We start from the raw sequence: 19,368 nt of genomic DNA, 5'->3' as shown, positions 1-19,368 counted from the left end.
GATTGGGGAAGTGATAAATGTCCATGAAATCTTCACAATTTATGTTCTTCTGCCATGGCTTCAGCCAGCCCCACCATTCGGCTTCCCTGACTTCCCATAACATGTTCCATTGTCATCTCAAACCTAATTATTTCCAATTAAACTTGCCCAAGCCAGGATCCTTGCAGGCATATTGACTGACTCTCTATTTCCTATTCCTCTAGTCACCTATATCTGGAGATTTCAGGTCCTAGAATCAGGACTAGTGTGAGATGAGAGAGGCACCTAGGATGCAGAATTGAGGTAGGTATTTACTCCACATAATTCTGCCCCTTTTGCACCTTAGGTGTCCTGTTAGCCTCGCTTCAGTCTGAGCCCTGCTACAACTTTAGCATATTTTGTGTCTGTTCTCACTATCATTGCTTTACTTGAAGGCTTCATCACTTCTCACCTGATTTCTACAGATCTACCTCTCATCTTTGCCTTGCATCTATGTCATCTCCAAAATATTGTCCACATTACTGCAAGTAATATTTCTAAAATGTAAATCTGATTGTGATTCTTCTGCTTAAAATCTTTCAAAGGCTCCCCATTGCCTTATGGTTAAAAACCAAGCTCTTCCACATCGCTCGCTAGTGCCCTCCCAATCTCTTGATCTCTTCCCACCATGTCTTGAACCTCACCTCCCAGTGCCTGTATTCTAATGCTTCCTCCAGGAAGAAAAACTTGGCAGTGCCCTGAACCCTCATGTTTTTGCTTATGCTACTCCCTCTGTCTGGAATGCCCTTCCTCCACATCTTTGCCTTGCTGAATTCCTGTTCTCTTCAGCTCAGAGGTCATTTCCTCTAAGAAGATTTTCTGGACAACCCCTACCCCTAGGCTGAGTTACATGCTCTTCTCTGGACTCCCATGTAAATATCTAAAACATTACCTCAATCACATTTTATGTAATTCTATTGATGTATCTGTCTCCCCAACTATACTGTGGGATCTTTGAAGACAAGAGCTGTGTGGTTCACCTCTGATTCTTATTAAATAAGAATATATGCCTGGCCAATGACAGGTGTCTGGCACATGACAAGCCTGACAAATGACAGGTGCTCAAAAATATTTCATAAATAAATGGATCAGAACATAAAAGTAGAGCTGCTTGAAATCAAGTAGGCACACATTAATGAGTGTTGAAATAAATGTAAAGTTAAAAAATGTTTCACAGTGATTTGCCACCACAGCCACCAAAATAATTTTGTCTCTTTCTCTTGCTTTTTTTTTTCTGACATAATAAAGACAACACAGAAATTACTGACATTGACGGAAATGTTGTGGTAAAAAACAAATGAACAAAAGAAACCACTGACAGGTAAAAGCATTCATTTTCATACATGAGAAAGATGCCCATAGAATAACCTCGTGTGTGCTAACTTTTTCTAGGTGGAAATTCTTGAAAATTACATAGTTACCCCCTTGCTCCAATCAGATATGCAGCACATATTCAGTATTAATAGGCCTTCATTATGTGGTTAAGTCAGTTGTAAATTTTATCCCCTATAACCACTGACACACAGCCGTTAAGACTGTCTCTGTCACCAAATTCTCCTTCTTCGATGTATTGAAAGGAAAAGTGTTACCTGAGATCCTGGATCACCTTTTTCTCCTTTTATTCCAGGAAATCCATGAGATCCCTAAAAGAAGACAAGAAAAACAAAATTCCCACTTAAAAAAATTTTAGCAGCCTCATGACAGTTTTATAATACTTAAAGAAATATGGCTTACCTCTTCCCCGTCAAGTCCATCAATCCCATCGTCTCCATGTCCTCCCTGAGAGACGACAATAGACAGCTGTCAGGTAAAAGCAGGTCTCTGCCACATGCTTATTGGGAAACTAATCCCATTTGGAAATCAAATTAAACTAAGAAAAAACTCCAGTACCTTAGGTCCAGAAAATCCTCTGGGTCCCTGCAAAAGATGAAATATCTCTCACTGACATATCAAAGACAGAGTGTGGATTCAAAGACTGCCTCTCTAAAGTGAGTGAGCATGTATTTCTTTAGTTGTTATGAGCTATACACCTACAAAGAGGTTAGAGATGGAATTTATTAATGCTAAAGACTCCTTGACATTATTAAAAAGCAGAATTAATCTGCAGACAGGAAAACTCATCAATATAACTGGATAAAGGAAAAGAGAGAGGAGTGATGGAAGAGAGAAAACAAGGGAGGAAAGGAATGGGGAAAGAGAGGGAGAGAATGTTATAGAGAATTGGAAATAACATTTACAGAAGAGTCTTACCTTCTCACCCTGCTCCCCTGGACATCCTGCCATCCCTCTATCTCCTTGGGGTCCTGCGTCTCCTTGTACTCCCTAAGAAAAGGAGCACAGACAGGTACCCAACGTGATGTTTTTGCCAGAAGCTGCCAGTGGTTTATTTTCAGAGTTAAGACAAAGCACATGGGCACTATGAGCTTTAGAAAAAGTGAATTCTCTTCAACCTCACTCATTTACATCTGTTTTTCCCCTCTATATTCAAACATGTTTCCTGTTAATCTTCAGGGCTTTTTATGGACCCAAGATCACAAAAAGGTGCAAGAAGAGCTCAGCCACTTCCCTACCTGATCAAACAGCACAGTGGCTGCACTTTGTAGCCACATTCCAAGACTCGGGTAATTTCATCTAGGGCCCTAATGCTATACTGGGAGAGTCAGCATTGCTGACAGTAGACTCACAAGTCAGTGCTAGGGTACTGCTGCGGAGTAGAAACAGTTGCTGGAAAGTGACACTACTAGGAGAATGAGAAAGCAAAGGTGAGAAAAGCCAGTCCTCACAGGAGGAATCACCAGGTTAAAGACCCCCAAAGTCAGACTATCTGTGCAGGGATGAGCACTGAAGGTCAATGATTTCTGTGTCTCCCAACAACCCTGCTTCTCCAAGGAAATATTTAAATACAGATAAATGCTAAAGTAAAATGGATCTTAAGAAAGGAACAGTTTTGTGCTTTTTGAGGGCAGGAACCTCAACCGTGTCTTTCACCATCATGTCCCTTGTAACTGGCTCATGTCTAGGTGCATAACAGGTGTTCCCATTTTGCTGCATGAATAATTAATTAGTAATGAGCTTAATTCTTGCTTTGCCAGTAAGAGAGGGAGAAAGGATTTGCCTTCATCCTGCTTTGCTTTCTTTTTTTTTTTTTAATTTATTTATTATTATTATACTTTAAGTTGTAGGGTACATGTGCATAATGTGCAGGTTTGTTACATATGTATACTTGTGCCATGTTGGTGTGCTGCACCCATCAACTCGTCATTTACATCAGGTATAACTCCCAGTGCAATCCCTCCCCCCTCCCCCCTCCCCATGATAGGCCCCTGTGTGTGATGTTCCCCTTCCTGAGTCCAAGTGATCTCATTGTTCAGTTCCCACCTATGAGTGAGAACATGCGGTGTTTGGTTTTCTGTTCTTGTGATAGTTTGCTAAGAATGATGGTTTCCAGCTACATCCATGTCCCTACAAAGGACACAAACTCATCCTTTTTGATGGCTGCATAGTATTCCATGGTGTATATGTGCCACATTTTCTTAATCCAATCTGTCACTGATGGACATTTGGGTTGATTCCAAGTCTTTGCTATTGTGAATAGTGCCGCAATAAACATACGTGTGCATGTGTCTTTATAGCAGCATAATTTATAATCCTTTGGGTATATACCCAGTAATGGGATGGCTGGGTCATATGGTACATCTAGTTCTAGATCCTTGAGGAATCGCCATACTGTTTTCCGTAATGGTTGAACTAGTTTACAATCCCACCAACAGTGTAAAAGTGTTCCTATTTCTCCACATCCTCTCCAGCACCTGTTGTTTCCTGACTTTTTAATGATTGCCATTCTAACTGGTGTGAGATGGTATCTCATTGTGGTTTTGATTTGCATTTCTCTGATGGCCAGTGATGATGAGCATTTTTTCATGTGTCTGTTGGCTGTATGAATGTCTTCTTTTGAGAAATGTCTGTTCATATCCTTTGCCCACTTTTTGATGGGGTTGTTTGTTTTTTGCTTGTAAATTTGTTTGAGTTCTTTGTAGGTTCTGGATATTAGCCCTTTGTCAGATGAGTAGATTGCAAAAATTTTCTCCCATTCTGTAGGTTGCCTGTTCACTCTGATGGTAGTTTCTTTTGCTGTGCAGAAGCTCTTTAGTTTAATGAGATCCCATTTGTCAATTTTGGCTTTTGCTGCCGTTGCTTTTGGTGTTTTAGACATGAAGTCTTTGCCCATGCCTATGTCCTGAATGGTACTACCTAGGTTTTCCTCTAGGATTTTTATGGTATTAGGTCTAACATTTAAGTCTCTAATCCATCTTGAATTAATTTTCGTATAAGGAGTAAGGAAAGGATCCAGTTTCAGCTTTCTACTTATGGCTAGCCAATTTTCCCAGCACCATTTATTAAATAGGGAATCCTTTCCCCATTTCTTGTTTCTCTCAGGTTTGTCAAAGATCAGATGGCTGTAGATGTGTGGTATTATTTCTGAGGACTCTATTCTGAGGATCCTTCCCTGCAAAAGGAGGAGGCCTTGCCCATGGCCACAGGTTGCTGAGAGGTACCTTAGCCCTATGGCTTCCCATTGCCTGGACTTTCTGCCAGTGGTGGGCTCGGCCAGGCAGGTGGGTGACACTATTCCCCACACTGAAAGCACTCTCATGCTAGTTTGGTAGTCTCCAAGAACCCTCGGAGGGTACAGAGTAGGTGATTTACAGCACCCCCTTAGTGGTCATTTTGTAAACTAGGTCAGCCATTAGATTGTAGAGGAATTTATAATTGCTTGCAGATGAGAAAACAGAGGGTCAAGAAGTTAGGTATCATGTTCAAGGACCCACATCTAGGCCAACTCTTAGCAGTCTGACTCTAGAGTCTTTGCTTTCAATCCTTATAACTTGCTGCCCAGATGAGGAACTGGCCTTGATCTAAGGTGATAGAAATTCAGTCTGGATGTTTTCTGAACTTTTTCCATCCCAAACAGAGCCACCTAAGTGGTTTCCGTTTCTTCAAATTCTTTCTCATAATTTGATTCACGAGAAAGTGAGAGTTCTGGTTTTAAACATGGAGATCTGCAAACCTCTGTGCAGCGTTTGACCATGAAGCCATGCCTCCCATCTTGAGGGATGCCTTGCCCTCTTCCCTTTCCATGGAAGGGAGTATACGCCAGCCTTGGCCCAAAGCCATGTACTAAGCACTTGGTTTTAGGTCTAAAGAGAGCTCCCTGGCAGATAACCTGCTGTGCCTTGCTTGGGGGTAGAAAGGAGGGTGCCCAGGTCTCTCCCACTGATAAAAACATTCCAGGCTACATGTGCAAGCCTGTTCCCTCCTTACCCCAAACTTAGACTTAGTAATTGCCTCATAATTCAGACACGGAAAAATGAAAAGAAAGGCAACCTTCTTTCCCACAAAAAAGCACAAAAATCAACATATAAACAAAATAAACATAAACATATAAAAATAAACATATAAACAAAACTCCATTTACCCCTTTTGTATGAAAATAACCTTTAATGAAAAAGAAAGTAAGTGTGTGTGTGTGAGTGTGTGTGTACAGTGTGTGTATAGTGGCAGGGGGGTGAGGGGGAGTCATAAAAACTTACGGGGTCTCCGTCCTCTCCCCTGTGTCCTTTGCTGCCTTTCAGACCTTGAGAACCCTGGGAAGAAAGAGAGAACAATAAATTGTAGTCACCCCCCCCGCTATCAAGTCAAACTTGTGAAATCATTAGGCATTCTAAGCGAGTCCCTTCCTCCAACTTGGTTGCAGTTTTTGCAGATGTGGCTGTGAGTTTGGAGAGAATCTGGCAACATCTGGAGCTGGCTTTTGTCCTTGCACTCAGCTCTGAAGCCCCTCTGCAGAAGGCGACACTCCTAATCCTTGCGGGAGGCTGACCTTTGGAACCTACCAGCAGATGAGGCCCACAGAGCCACATCTGTGCCTGAGTGATTTGCAGGGAGGACAGTCGTACCAGCCACAACCCTTTTAGCAGACAAACCTATAACATTTCCAAAGGGATTATTTTATTTTGTTCTGCTATTTTGAGAGCTCAAGGAAGAATAAGCACTTCCAACAACAAGACTGCATATATTTTAATTGCAGTCATCTCTCCCTTAGCCACGTGTGGTTTAACTGTGTCATGGCTTACCTGCGGCAAACATTTCATTTGAGTTTGCTTTCCCCACCCTCTAACACAGGCCCAGCTGGCTGATCATATACCAGGGGGTTTGTGCTTCTGGAACATAATTCTAATATTGACCTGAGCAAAGTAATGGAAAAAACTGTGCTAAACAAAACATCACAGTGCAGTAAAAAGTTCAATATAAATTGTCCTTCCATAAGGATGGACAGTGCAGAACTCATGAGCGAGCACTGTTGATCTCTTTTTTTAAAGAAAAACTTCATTTTTATTGTGATACCTAAAATCCACTTGAAACGTACATAAAAGTGTATAAAATATGAGTGTATAGTTTAATTATTATAAAGTAACTTTATAGAATAATCTTATAATTTTTATATATAAGGTATATGTAGCCACCACGCAGGTCAAGAAATAGAGCATTATTGGTCCCAAGCACAGCGCCTGTCCCAAGTCACAATTCACCCCTGGCCCCTCTCCACAAGGGCACTCCTGACTTCTGATAATAGTTTCTCGCCTTTTAAGAATACTTCACCAGTTAAGTATTCCTCCCTAGATATAATATCTTTTAATAAATGGAATTTTACCACACGTATTCTTCTGTGTTTTGCTTTTCTTTTGGTCATTACCTTGTTAGTAAAAATTATTCATGTTGTTGTGTGTAGCTGTAGTTCTTTAATTTTCATTGGCATATATTATTGAAAATATCATGACATATTTATTCATCCTATTATTGTATAATATTTTATAATTTGTGTTTTAAAGGGCTATGAATCTGCAATGCTATGATCGTTTTGTGGTTCAATCTCATTCTGTTGCTGATGAAGCACAACTCTTATTTATTTATTTATTTACTTATTTTTAAGGCAATAGGGTCTCATTATGTTGCCCTGGCCGGTCTTGAACAATCAAGTGATCTTCCCACCTCAGCCTCCCAAGTAGCGGGGATTACCAGTGCAAGCTACTACACCCAGTTTCATCTCCACTATTTTTTACTTCTTATCACCTTTCAAACTTTCTAAAGCAAGTACAAAAGTATAAATTGCGAAACCAAGAAGCAACATTGCCAAGGGTATGTAAGAGAAAAGGGAGTTATTCTTGCTAGCAGTATCAAAAGTGAGCTCTCCTGACCTGGATTTTATACCAAAAAAGTCATATGAAATGTCCAAAGGAATTCCATTAGCATGGAGTGAAGGTTGTAAAATCAATCAGTCAGTCTCAGTCCTACCCGTGCCAAATCAAAGCACATTAGATAAAATAGTATCACAGGTGAGTGGCACCTTCATGGCTTGTGGTCCTCGGGTCCCATGAGGTCCTGGAATTCCTGGACATTTGCAGAATGTATAGCAGCAAGTCCTTTCTGCAATGTTTCCCTGGGGAAAAAAAAGTAAAGCTAAGTGAATAACAATTGTCAGAAACTTTATTTCATAAGAATTGTACTCATACAAATCATAATCCACCACCTACAAGCCCATCTTCTCCCTTTGGATGAGGGGCTGCAGAGAATAAGAGGTGCTTTCTGAATTTAACACTGCAGAGAGGGTGCCAGGCACTGCACTGGCAACATCGCCTCTCCAAAGGAAATGACCTCTGTTTATAGACAGGGCATCCAGTATGTGGATGGCCATGACCCAACTTCGCCTAAGACTTGTTGGTTTCTGGTTGACAGTCTTCTGTTTCCTGGAATTTCTGCAACACAGTTGGGGGTTTTTAAATTCAGTTATGAGTTGGTTGGTTTTTTTAGTTCCTTATGCATTCATTTAGTGAGATGACAAAGAATGAAAGAATACGTAAAAACAAAATACTATGCTGTGGTCTTCCACACATTTTTATATACTAAGGACCATGCCCTTAATTTAGTAGGGGTAAACAAAGGCAGTCTTTGAAAGTTCTCATCAAGATTCCAATTTAGTTCCCATGGCATTTTGAGCAACTGGGGATTTTGTTCAACAACTCACCAGGTACTGTGATAGTTTTTTGCCCAGCTCTCTCATTCCAATAGTCAGATGAGTCCGGTAATTGAATCCTTTTCCAAATTCAAAGCTAGAAAACTCATGATGAGCAGTTGTGTTAAGCGACACTACCAGCAGAGCATCAAGTCCTATGCGGTAAGAACCACAATATAAATAAAGCAAAGGGGTTGTACATGAAAAAGAAGAAGGCATAATAATTCTGCTCAGTGAACATGATTTAAAGAATTGAAAAGGGGAAAAACAAACGTAAGAGGAAGGAGTCCTCCTGACATATGAAGAAACTAACAGTGAATTTGCCTGCATTTTACGAATATGCACCAGCTCTGGTCCCTGACTTTTGCATGAAATCCCCCGATAAAGGTATTCAAGAGAAACAATTTACAAATCTACAGAAAAACACTAATAGAAAACTGTGTTCCACATCTTACCACCAATGTTGGTGTAATTCTTGGACACTGGAAAGTGATTTTTAAGAAAGGGCATTATTCATCTTCAGAGAGTTTTTCTGAATTTTCCTGAATGTAAATTAATGATAATTCTCAAGTTATTCCCAATTCCCAACACCCCTGGGAGGCCAGGCCCTGAGAACATGAGGAAAACCTAGGGCAATTGTCTCAGCTGAACTCCTGACCACATCCAGTTCATTCATTAATTCATCTATTCACTCATTAATTCATTTACTAGTTCATTTACTTTATTCATCTTTTCACTAAGCAAATTTTTAAATTATTAATAGGAGCCTATTATGCATTAATCATTGTATAATACAGAGATACAAATGAGTAAGTCAGGCTTCTTTCCTTCCCAGAGTTATTGGTCTAATGGAACAGAGGGTCAAGAATCAGATAGTTGCTCTGAGAAACATCAGGGTTCTATGAAAGCCTAGAGGAGAAGCTCCTAACCCATTCTTGGAGAGTCATGGAAGGTTTCTCAGAAAAATTGATGTCGAAGCTGATTCTAAAGGATAAATGTAAGTTGGCCAATGGAAAGAACTAGAGAAAGAAGACGGAGAGAGTACCTGGGGAGGAAAGGAAATAGAGGAAGCTCTAGGCAAGGACAGAGAGAAGCAAGGCTGTAAAGTACATTGGAGGCCAGGCACAGTGGCTCACACCTGTAATCCCAGCACTCTTGGAGGCTGAGGTGGGTGGATCACCTGAGGTCAGGTATTTGAAACCAGCGAACTGGTCAACAACATGGTGAAACCCCATCTCTACTAAAAATACAAAAAAAAAAATAGCCAGGCATGATGATAGGCACCTGTAATCCCAGTTACTCAGGAGGCTGAGGAGGGAGAATCGCTTGAACCCAGTAGGCAGAGGTTGCAGCAAGCCGAGATTGTGTTACTGCACTCCAGCCTGGGCAACAAGAACAAAAATCCATCCAAAAAATTACATATATGTATAATCTTGGAGGAAGAATGCTAAAAATAATTTCATATGCCTGGAATGCTGAATATAAGAAATAATTTGGCTGGGCACGGTGGCTCACTCCTGTAATCCCAGCACTTTGGGACACTGAGGTGGGCGGATCACAAGGTCAGTAAATCAAGACCATCCTGGCTAACACGGTGAAACACCATCTCTACTAAAAATACAAAAAAATAGCTGAGCGTGGTGGTAGGCACCTGTAGTGCCAGCTACTCGGGAGGCTGAGGCAGGAGAATGGCATGAACCCGGGAGGCAGAGCTTGCAGTGAGTCAAGATTGGGCCACTGCACTCCAACCTGGGTGACAAAGTGAGACTCCGTCTCAAAAATAAATAAATAAATAAATAAATAAATAAATAAATAAAGGTTGAAATTGGAAGCAGAGGCCAGGTTCTGCAACGCTCCCAGGCCATGTTAAGGAATTTGATCTATATCCCAAGAACAATGAGAAGGTATTGAAGGGATCTGTGCAGAGAAAGAGACACAACCGAGCAATAAAACAGGATGTATTGTGGCCTTTAGGGAGGTTTCCTCTGGAAGCTGAACCCTAGAAGCCAGTCTGGGCTACACCAAGAAATTCTTAAACAATGCATCTCATTTGACAATTAGTGGAGTCTTCCATCGCTGCATCTTACTCTCAACTTCTGCATTGAGCTTCTGGCTCAGTCTGAAGCTATGACATGGACAGAAAATATATAGTGAGAAGCGCTTTTCCAAATCCATGTTGCTATCTTTCATATGGAAAATAAGAAACAGTAGGAGCTGTCTCGGGTCAGGTTCTCTAGAACTGGAATCTGAGAGAGGATTTTGTATGTATGTGGTATCTGTATTGAGAAAGAGACCAGGAAAGGGAAGGAGATGTTGTAACTAGGAGTACATCTCAATAAAGTCTTAGCCTTTGCCTGATTCATGAGGGACTCTGGAGTGCAAATTGTACTAGAGTTGATCCATTTGAGCAAGAGTGCCAGGTTTTTGTATCCCTATATCATAGTTGCCCCCCACCACCACCAACATGGGGCATGGTAACCCCACACCCATTCCAAGCATGCCCAGGTATATGGTTCAGGTCAATCAAGGGCATATGTTTATATAGAAGGTCATAAGTCTAAGCACTTGGCCATAGCATTTGCAGCATTTTGGGGAGGAGTGCAAGGGCTGGTCATGAGGGGATTAGACGAGGTATCAACAGCCTCTGCTACAAGTAGCCAGGCAGATCTCAACATCTACAGCATCTGAGTAAAGGTAGAGACTTGTTAAGCATATTCCATGCTTCACTGTTTAAATTTTCAACTCGGCCAGGTGCGGTGGCTCATGCCTGTAATCCCAGCACTTTGGGAGGCCAAGTTGGGCAGATCATGAGGTCAGGAGATCAAGACCACCCTGGCTAACACAGTGAAACCCCATCTCTACTAAAAATACAAAAAATTAGCCAGGCACCTGTAGTCCCAGGTACTCGGGAGGTTGAGGCAGGAGAATTGCGTGAACCTGGGAGGTGGAGCTTGCAGTGAGCTGAGATTGCACCACTGCACTCCAGCCTGGGCGACAGACCAAGACTCCATCTCAAAAAAAAAAAAAAAAAAAATTCTACTCAATACCTGCTTCTCTGAGCCTGTCTGATTGATTTTCAAGCATTATGTTGCTTTCACTCTGGAGACCATCTGAAAAAATAAGCAGCACCTAGAGAAATAAGAAAATGGTATGGTGTAAAAGCTAAATATATAATGGGGGAATGAAGAAAAAATGGAAGAATGTGGAGATGGGAAATAGAATGTCATATGGATACCTGGCTCCGGGATGCAGATTTATTCTTAAATGTGTCCCAAAGAGACTGCAAGAACTGTGCGTTCAGATGAGTTGGCCCAGCGACGTTGACTTGCAGCAAGCTGTCAAACACTGCTTTCTGATAGATCTGGAACTTGGCAGGGAATTCTTGATCATTGTTCACCTTAAACGCCAAACTCACCTGCACCTCTGTGCCAGCCCCACAGCTCACACCCCTGATAGAGCTGATGTCTTCTAAGATGCCTGGGAGGTAGGATTCCAGCTGGGGGTGGCCCTGGAACAAAGGCTGCCCCTGCATATGAGTGGAGATGTCGAACCCAACCACTATGTCCATAAAGCAATCTGGAAACCAAGGGAACAGAGTCAAGATTAATGAGTAGACAGGAGTAAGGAAGGAGAGACAGGGCAGAAGAAAGGGGCACTGTCATACCCCACAGCTAGAGGATCTCTAGTCTCCAAAAAGTGTTCAAGAAGGAAGATACTGGCTGCTTTATCATATACATACATGTGTGTATGTATATATCATATATATATGATACCAACATATATCACAGGGGTTTTCTCTGTCTCCTTTAAAACATTAAAACTTCCAATAGCTATTTGAAGTTCAAACCATAGTTTAGTCTCATCCTCAGTGACTCTGTTGTGTGTGTGTGCACCACGCATGTGGGCATGCATTTTAATAGTGACATATTTTAATTCATATAATCAGAATACATTAAAGTTTTGAGTTGTCTTTTCAGATTATTTAAGTTATAGAGATCACAAACACAGATGGCTGCAAATGCAGGTAGATAAGATAGATGATTCAAGTGGGCAGAGTGTGAGGAAAATAAACTAGAGAACAATGACCCATTTCTGGGTCTGTTCACTGTTCAGTTCCAGCTGAGAGTAACTATGTGGGAAATGGGGCCTAGTGTTGTCAGATATTCTGATTTTTCAAAGAGGAGCCTGATGTCTACATTTTTAATGTAGAACCTTCAGTGTGAATGCTGTCAACTAATTTAGCAACTCATCAACACTGGATGCGACAAACAAACTGCAACTGCAAGCTGCCATTTGGTTACTCTGATCCTGCCCAGGTGCTCATTTTACAGATGAGGAAACAGTGATGTGTGGAGGTTGTTGCCGCTGAACCAGAGTTAGAACTCTGGCTTTCTGATTCCAGGCCCAGGGCTCTTTCCACCACTGTAATCTGCCCCTACTTGAGCACCACAAATGGGACATATAAGATATGGAGAGTTTGGAAAGACTAACACATTTTGTTAAAGAAGTGACTTCAATCATAACAACTCTAGAAACATAAGAACTCTAAGGAATTTCTGCATGTTGTGCAAATTCCACAAACCGGAATCATTCGCTACTGCTTCCTTACATGCTGTCCTCCCAACTCCTAGCCTCAAATTTAGAGAATCTGAGTCCCCCATGGCCAATCTCAGCTGGAGCTGAATGGTGGCATTCCTGTGAGATGCATCATTGTTTTCCAGTTCACTGTCCTCATACTCTACTCACTTGACTCATCTCCATTACCCACCTGGTCTTTGCAGCCATGTGCCTTTGTGACCTCTGGCTTAAATAACCTCTGAGGACAATTCAGATCATTAGTAGGCTATGATTATATGAATGTAATCATTAAAAGAAGAAAGATACACTGTACGCACACACACACATGAGTCCCTTACAAGATGGTTTAACAAAGGTACAATAGTAAAACTTCCAATCAGCAAATGTTTATTTTACTTACTTCCTGCTGATGCAGGGCATTTACTAGTAGGACAGAAATAGGAGACCGAGATCCAGGTGCTAAAAGGAGAATAAACACTGGATTGCCGTGAGGGAACAGGGCTGACCAGAGGACACAGCCCAGGGGTCCCCTCTAGCCTCTGCACCCTTTCCTTGTCTTTGAGGGAGGCTGAGTTATCCAAACTTCCTGGAAGCAGAGAAGTCTCTTATCACCGCACCATAAGTGTGATATTCTCACTAAATATATGTTCTAAATATATGCTCTGCTAGAGCTAGCCCATTAGACACACTTGGGAAATGGAGAAATGAGTTTTCCATGGAAGAAAACCAAACAAGGAGCACTTACTGGTTTTCCCGCAGCTCTGGCAAATTTCACGGATGATCCTTTTTCTCACATCCACATTCTTTAACTTATCAAAGTCTTGAAAAGTGATTATTTTTTCAGAATTGCCTGTTATTAGCAGAAGCTGTTCCTTAGAAACATCTCCTATGCCCAAAACCAGGACACAAATTCCAAGGTCCTTCAGGGTTTTTACTGCATCTGCCACATTATAGTGAGGATCTCCAGATGTGATAACAACCAAAGTTTGGGGGACACCAGCATTTCTTCTCCCACCAGCATATAGATTAAACATGTTGCTCACTTTTTTAAGGGCAAAGTCAATTCTCGGAAACCCACTGCTCTTGGAGACATTCTGAATTTGATTCTTCCACTGGGTTTTAGTCAGAGAGTTTTTCAACTCAATAATACTCTGGTAGTTGCTTCCAAATTGAGCCATACCAATTTTCATTCTTTGAGATTGAATGTCAAAATTATCAATTAAGTCTGACAAGAAAGTTGTCATGGTAACAAAATCTGAATTAGATACCCTGTCAGAGCCATCGCAAAGGAAAATCACATCAGCTTCCTGAAGACTACAGACTGCAATAGAAAAAAGAATAAATTATTTTCCTCATGAATCATTCTAAATTTTTCCTTTCCTCATATACTTAAATTGCTTTGCTAAATACTTCAATTGCTTTACATTAGCAAATTGAGATAAGTTAACAAGAGAAAGAATCACTGATTGATCCTCAAAAAGAAGAAAAAATAGCAAGAGGAGGAAAGATTAGAGAGTTTTTTCAAAGTTTAATTATTTATACAATCCATTTGAAAAGACACTGAAAGCTAATCAGAGAAAGAAAGTAAGAAGTTTGAAAAAATTTCATGTACTCATTAAAAGGTTATTACAAAGGCTAGACATCCCTTCAAAACACCAAGATTGGGACATTTACCCCATCAAGATAATAGTACTTACTTACTGTACTATTATTAGTACTCCTATTACTATTCATGTTATCACTTTACATCCATATTGAGGAGTAGCATTTTAAAAATGCTTTTGGCACATAATAACAACATTAATATTCACAACCACCTTATGACTAATTATTCTAATTTTATAAATATAGAAATAGAACTTAGAGGTTAAGTGATTCATATAAGAGCATACAGTTACTATGGAGTGGAGCTGGTATCTGGACCTCTAGATCCTTTTTATCCTTAAATTTAGCACTTTTTTCTAGTGCAATGCTTTTTAAAAATACCATGACTCAAATATTAGAATTTCTCAGAGGAAGTGTGAATGGCTAGTAAATAGAGCATACAGTCAGCTCCCTGAAGTCCAATCTGAAATGTCCCAAAATCGAAGGGACATTTCTATACTCATTTCCAACCAAACTCAATGGCTGTGGTAGGAGCAGCACTATGGTGATTACTAAAGGTAATTGAGACAGTAGGTTACTCACGGTCACACAATTCCTTGTAAGTGCGGTGTGGCAGACACAAAGACGGGCTGCCCGGATAGACCTGCAAGGAAGAACTTACTTCCCAGCTATGGGAGTATGGGCAGGCAGTAGACAGCTTCCAACTGTCAGCACTTTCAGGGTCTGTCTCACTATAGAGAGATGCCTTGCCAAAGGTCATGCCCTTCTTAGGGCCATCACGTCCAGGCACTAAGTGGGAAGGGAGTTCTCCCTTAGTCCCAGCCGTTTCAGGCTGATGCTGGACAGCTCTCATGGGCGATATTTGCTTCAGAGCTCTCTGCTAGGTTTGGAGCTTTGTTTAGCCTATGTCACTATTTTGAGTTATTTGGTCCATCTTGCTTTCCCCATTTATTTTACAGGTGTGGATTCCTAATAAACATCTTGCATCCCAAACTCCATCTCAGCACTACCTCAAAAATGTAGGCATGGGAAATGAGAATAAAACAGCCTTCACATTCCTAGGAAAAGACTGAAGTCTTAGTAATGTACTAGATTTGGAGGACACCCCAAACACATGAGATTAAGCCTGCCTGCAGAGCTTGTAGTCTTGTGACAGATACAGGTAGGAAAACAGCAAATATGTGTCAATTGCTACCACTTCGAAAATAGAAGGTGTGAGAGTTGGGGGATACAGTGGGGACATGAGGTCAGGTTTGGGCCAGGAAACTAGCACACAAAGACTGAAACTTGACAGAAAAGTGAGATGTAGGCAGGCACAGTGGTGGGCTGGAGTGGTCATGGTGGGCAGGATAGTGTGCACAAAGACGTGGAGGAATTTCAGAAGGACAGGGTAGATTTGAAGAGGGGAGGGGTGATCAATGAGCGTGCAGAGGTGGGCAGGGGCTAGATAGAGCTCAGGAGTTTGGAAATTGTTCCAAGGGCACAGGGAGGCCTCCAAAAAAAAAAAAAAAAAAAAAAAACTGTAAGCAGAAGAGTGACCGTATCCAGTGTGTAGGAGAAATAACACTCAGTGTTAAGTGGACTGGCAGGTGTCAGGAATGAGGGAGGGGAGCCTACACTTCAGGGTGAGAGTCCAGGGAGAGGATAGAATGGGCAGAAGAACTGGGGTGGTCCTGCTGCCTTGGGAAAAATCATAATTTTCCTTGGGTAAAGATGATACCATCATTCAATATCTGAAACCAAGAAGATGAATTAATTGCTTACTTAAGTAAGGTAAAGCTATGGTGGTCAGGCATAGTTTTATTTAGCCAAGCAAATGCTGATCTGACACAGGATTTGAGGGAAGGTTTTGTCTGGAGTTGGACTAGTTACAAATATGGAAGTGGGTTAATGTCAGTTTTAGAAACATGATTTATATTAGTTACAAAAGTGAGCTTCTTGTCGGTAGAAAGGAAGGAATAAAGGAGGAAAGAAATGAGAGAAAGGAGGGAGGAAGGAAGCAAAGAAGAAAGGAAATTCAAAAGTTGGTTATTTCATTTGCCACATTGGGAGGACTGGGTCAATACACAAATCACAAGAATTCGGACCTTCCAATTAGGCACAGCAGCCCTTCCTGGGTTACTTATCAGTCTCTACTGCTTTTGAGACCACAAGTGGCAAATCTCACCCTGTCCTCACTCAAATGTGATGTCACCAGCCTACCAACTTCGGTGGTAGCTGGTAATCATCTCAGTTCCCTTCCCTCCCTGTTTCTCAGCCAGCTTCCATTACCCCACATTCAACTCTCATATCCTGCCCTCTATACTGGTGGCACCTACACAGAAAAGCACACCAGACCACTTGAATTTTGATGTCTCTCTAGAATGCCTATGATCCCATTTAGAGGGCCTGGATCTTTGAAGACAAAAGTCTATCCATTTAAACCATGAAACTTTCCACTTGAGTTTGGCCTGAAACTGATGTCCAGTGGCTGCACTGAGACCATTAACCAAATGGAACACGATAAGCAGCCATTACATGGGGTAAGGTGAATACAACCCTAAGAAGAATTTCTTTCCGCCAGAAAAAGGCAACAGAATAGCAAAATGCCAGGGAATGCATCTGGAACTTTCCTGTATAATCTCTTCAGTGCATGCTGTGGTGGGAAGGAATCTTTGGGATCTTGTTCAATCAACCCATTTCTTTTAGAGATGAGAAAACTGATAGCCTGAGCAGAGAAATATTCAGTCCATAACATCCAGGCAATCGGAGACCTGAGACTTATGATTTACTTTTTGTTTAAATTTTTATTGCTACCCCCATAGAAACTTTAAAAGTAACAACTTACCTTCTGGTGCTTCAGTACACATACTTTCTTGAACAAGTGTGAAAACATCTTTCAGTTTATCAAAATTATCTACATAGATAGTATTGTTTTTATTCCCTGCCATACCCTCAAGTTCCTTTTGGTTGGCCTTTCCTACACCCACTGCAAGGATGGTGATGCCCTTGTCTCTCAGTTCTGATGCTGTGTCATTGAGCTGATCATGGTCATGAGATTTCCCATCAGTGATGACAATCAGCATCTGCTTCACATTTTCCTTGATGCGGCTGCCACGCTCCTCTGTAAACAGGGCATTTGCATGCTTGAGAGCCTTGGCAGTGTAGGTGCTCCCTCCAGTGTCCCTGCGCATCCTCAGATTTTCAATTATTGCTGATCTGTTCGAGTACGTATTAAGGTAGAAAAGGATGTTAGGTTGGTCAGAGTATTTGAGGGCTCCAAACTGAACTCCGTTTCTGCCAACATCTGCTTTCTTCACCAGATGGATAGTTAGGTTAATCATGTGATCTTGATATTGTTTTTTTATACTACCTGAATGATCCAGCACAAACACAACGTCTAGTCCTGTAATCCTTTTACAATCTGAAAGAAGACGAAAACAGAAGTCACAAACTTTCCGCAGTGCATTCTACGCAGGGTGCTGAGAAGGGAAGCGAACTAGCATTTGCCGTGAGTCTACTATGTGTCAGACACTACATCTTACTTAGTTCTTAGAGATGGCTGCTGCCATTTTATAGAAAAAAAAAAAAAAAAAGGCCAAGGCTCAGAGAAGTGCAACTTGCCTACGTCATGACTCCAAGGACATTTGTACCCTATCTATATCACTCCAGGATCAGTGGTCCTTATGCCACACCACCCTATTTTGCTATATCTCATTAGGACATGTAACGTCTTTTACTAAGCAGGCTTTCAACTGAAAGGCAATGTTAGAAGCTAGTTCAATGTCAATGTAATGGTAAGACATACTGATGTTTGCCAAACTGACCTGCTATTGTGGAAAGCTCAGGAGCTCACTGTATAACTTGGTGGTTTTACCCTACTCCCTCTGGCTCCAGGTATCTTTGGACCCTCGGGTATGCAAACCATCCCTGTGTATCATGTCTCTCTGCAGTTATTTATGCTTTTCTCCCTGACGTTTTGAATTAGAACTCAGAAAGGATTGGCCCCAAGTAGAAGGAGAGCAAAAACTCCTATCACTTCTTCCCTGACCCCAAACCGTCCTCCACATTATAAGACAAGTGACTGTTTTGGCCAGCTTTCCAACGTGTGGACTCTTTCCCCACTCTTTTCCTTCCCTCAATAACTTACGCGCATGTATTCCAAAGATTTGCTTTCTCCACTTTCCACCTGCCTAGCTAATAGTCAACTCTTATTTCTAATAATAAAGTCTCAAATTTTTTAAGTTTCTGATACTGTGAATATCCCCAGGTTGTATCTGTAAAACCCTTGGTCAATGACCCACTCAGAACTGGTGACTAGCCATGACCTGATACTTAGGGGACAATCTAATGCATGAGTCAGATGAATTTCAGGTTATGCTGTAGACAAGGCCTCCTCATTTACATTAATCAAAATGAAGAAATGCCAAGAAGAGCCTTGCAGGTTTCAAAGTTGAAGCTATAGCCTTTAGGTACACCTCCCAACATTATCAAGAGTTTTGGAAGCACTGCCACCTTTGGGGGAAGAAAAAAATTCCAATTAAGCAGTTACCAAGGAAACTTTAGAACTATCACCTAACACTTACGTGTTTATAAGACATTTTGTTAAGTTTCTGGAAATTCCACATGCACAATTTTGACGAATAAAGTCCAATGAAAATCTCTATGTTGCCAGAGGAACAACACAAAACAAACTTACTCTGGTTTGTTTTCTTAGTTGTATCCAAAACACAGAAAATAGCACATGATAGATTTTAAAACATAGGTGTTTTAGTCTATGTGTGGATTGAGAGAAAGCTCTCATTCAAAAGACATTAAAATTGATAGGCTCAAACTGAAGGTTGTGCAGTACAATTTTAAAAGCACTACAATTTGTAAGAATACAATGATGACCCCAAGTAATCAGAAAAGTGACAAATTACAATTTTCCAAAGGGATGGATACATGAACAGACAAATATAAAATATCCAGTTGATAGAGGTTAAGAATAATAATGTGAAGTAATGAAAATAAACTATCTTTAAAATACCCAGGGTTTTCTTGGTGGGTGGTGCTTAGGATACTAGATAAAATTTAACTAAAAGAAAGACGAAATTGTATTTCTAGTTATTTTCTGC

General features: G+C 41.0%; 1 protein-coding gene across 1 annotated transcript in view; it reads right to left on the bottom strand.

The window, feature by feature from the left end:
* LOC105490396 (collagen type VI alpha 5 chain) overlaps window positions 1-19,368 on the bottom strand; it is a 122,852-nt gene that overhangs the window by 59,942 nt on the left and 43,542 nt on the right. The window contains exons 7-17 of the mRNA XM_011755944.3: window positions 17,100-17,675; window positions 13,413-13,988; window positions 11,325-11,665; window positions 11,137-11,218; window positions 8,102-8,244; window positions 7,424-7,516; window positions 5,610-5,663; window positions 2,269-2,340; window positions 1,909-1,935; window positions 1,753-1,797; window positions 1,608-1,661 (exon numbers count right to left, since the gene is read on the bottom strand). Coding sequence (XP_011754246.2) covers window positions 1,608-1,661; window positions 1,753-1,797; window positions 1,909-1,935; window positions 2,269-2,340; window positions 5,610-5,663; window positions 7,424-7,516; window positions 8,102-8,244; window positions 11,137-11,218; window positions 11,325-11,665; window positions 13,413-13,988; window positions 17,100-17,675 — 2,063 coding nt within the window. The remainder of the gene's footprint in view (window positions 1-1,607; window positions 1,662-1,752; window positions 1,798-1,908; window positions 1,936-2,268; window positions 2,341-5,609; window positions 5,664-7,423; window positions 7,517-8,101; window positions 8,245-11,136; window positions 11,219-11,324; window positions 11,666-13,412; window positions 13,989-17,099; window positions 17,676-19,368) is intronic.

This window comes from Macaca nemestrina, chromosome 2 (assembly GCF_043159975.1).
Source record: "Macaca nemestrina isolate mMacNem1 chromosome 2, mMacNem.hap1, whole genome shotgun sequence".
Classification (NCBI taxonomy): domain Eukaryota; kingdom Metazoa; phylum Chordata; class Mammalia; order Primates; family Cercopithecidae; genus Macaca; species Macaca nemestrina.
This window is presented reverse-complemented; position numbering and strand designations above follow the sequence as displayed.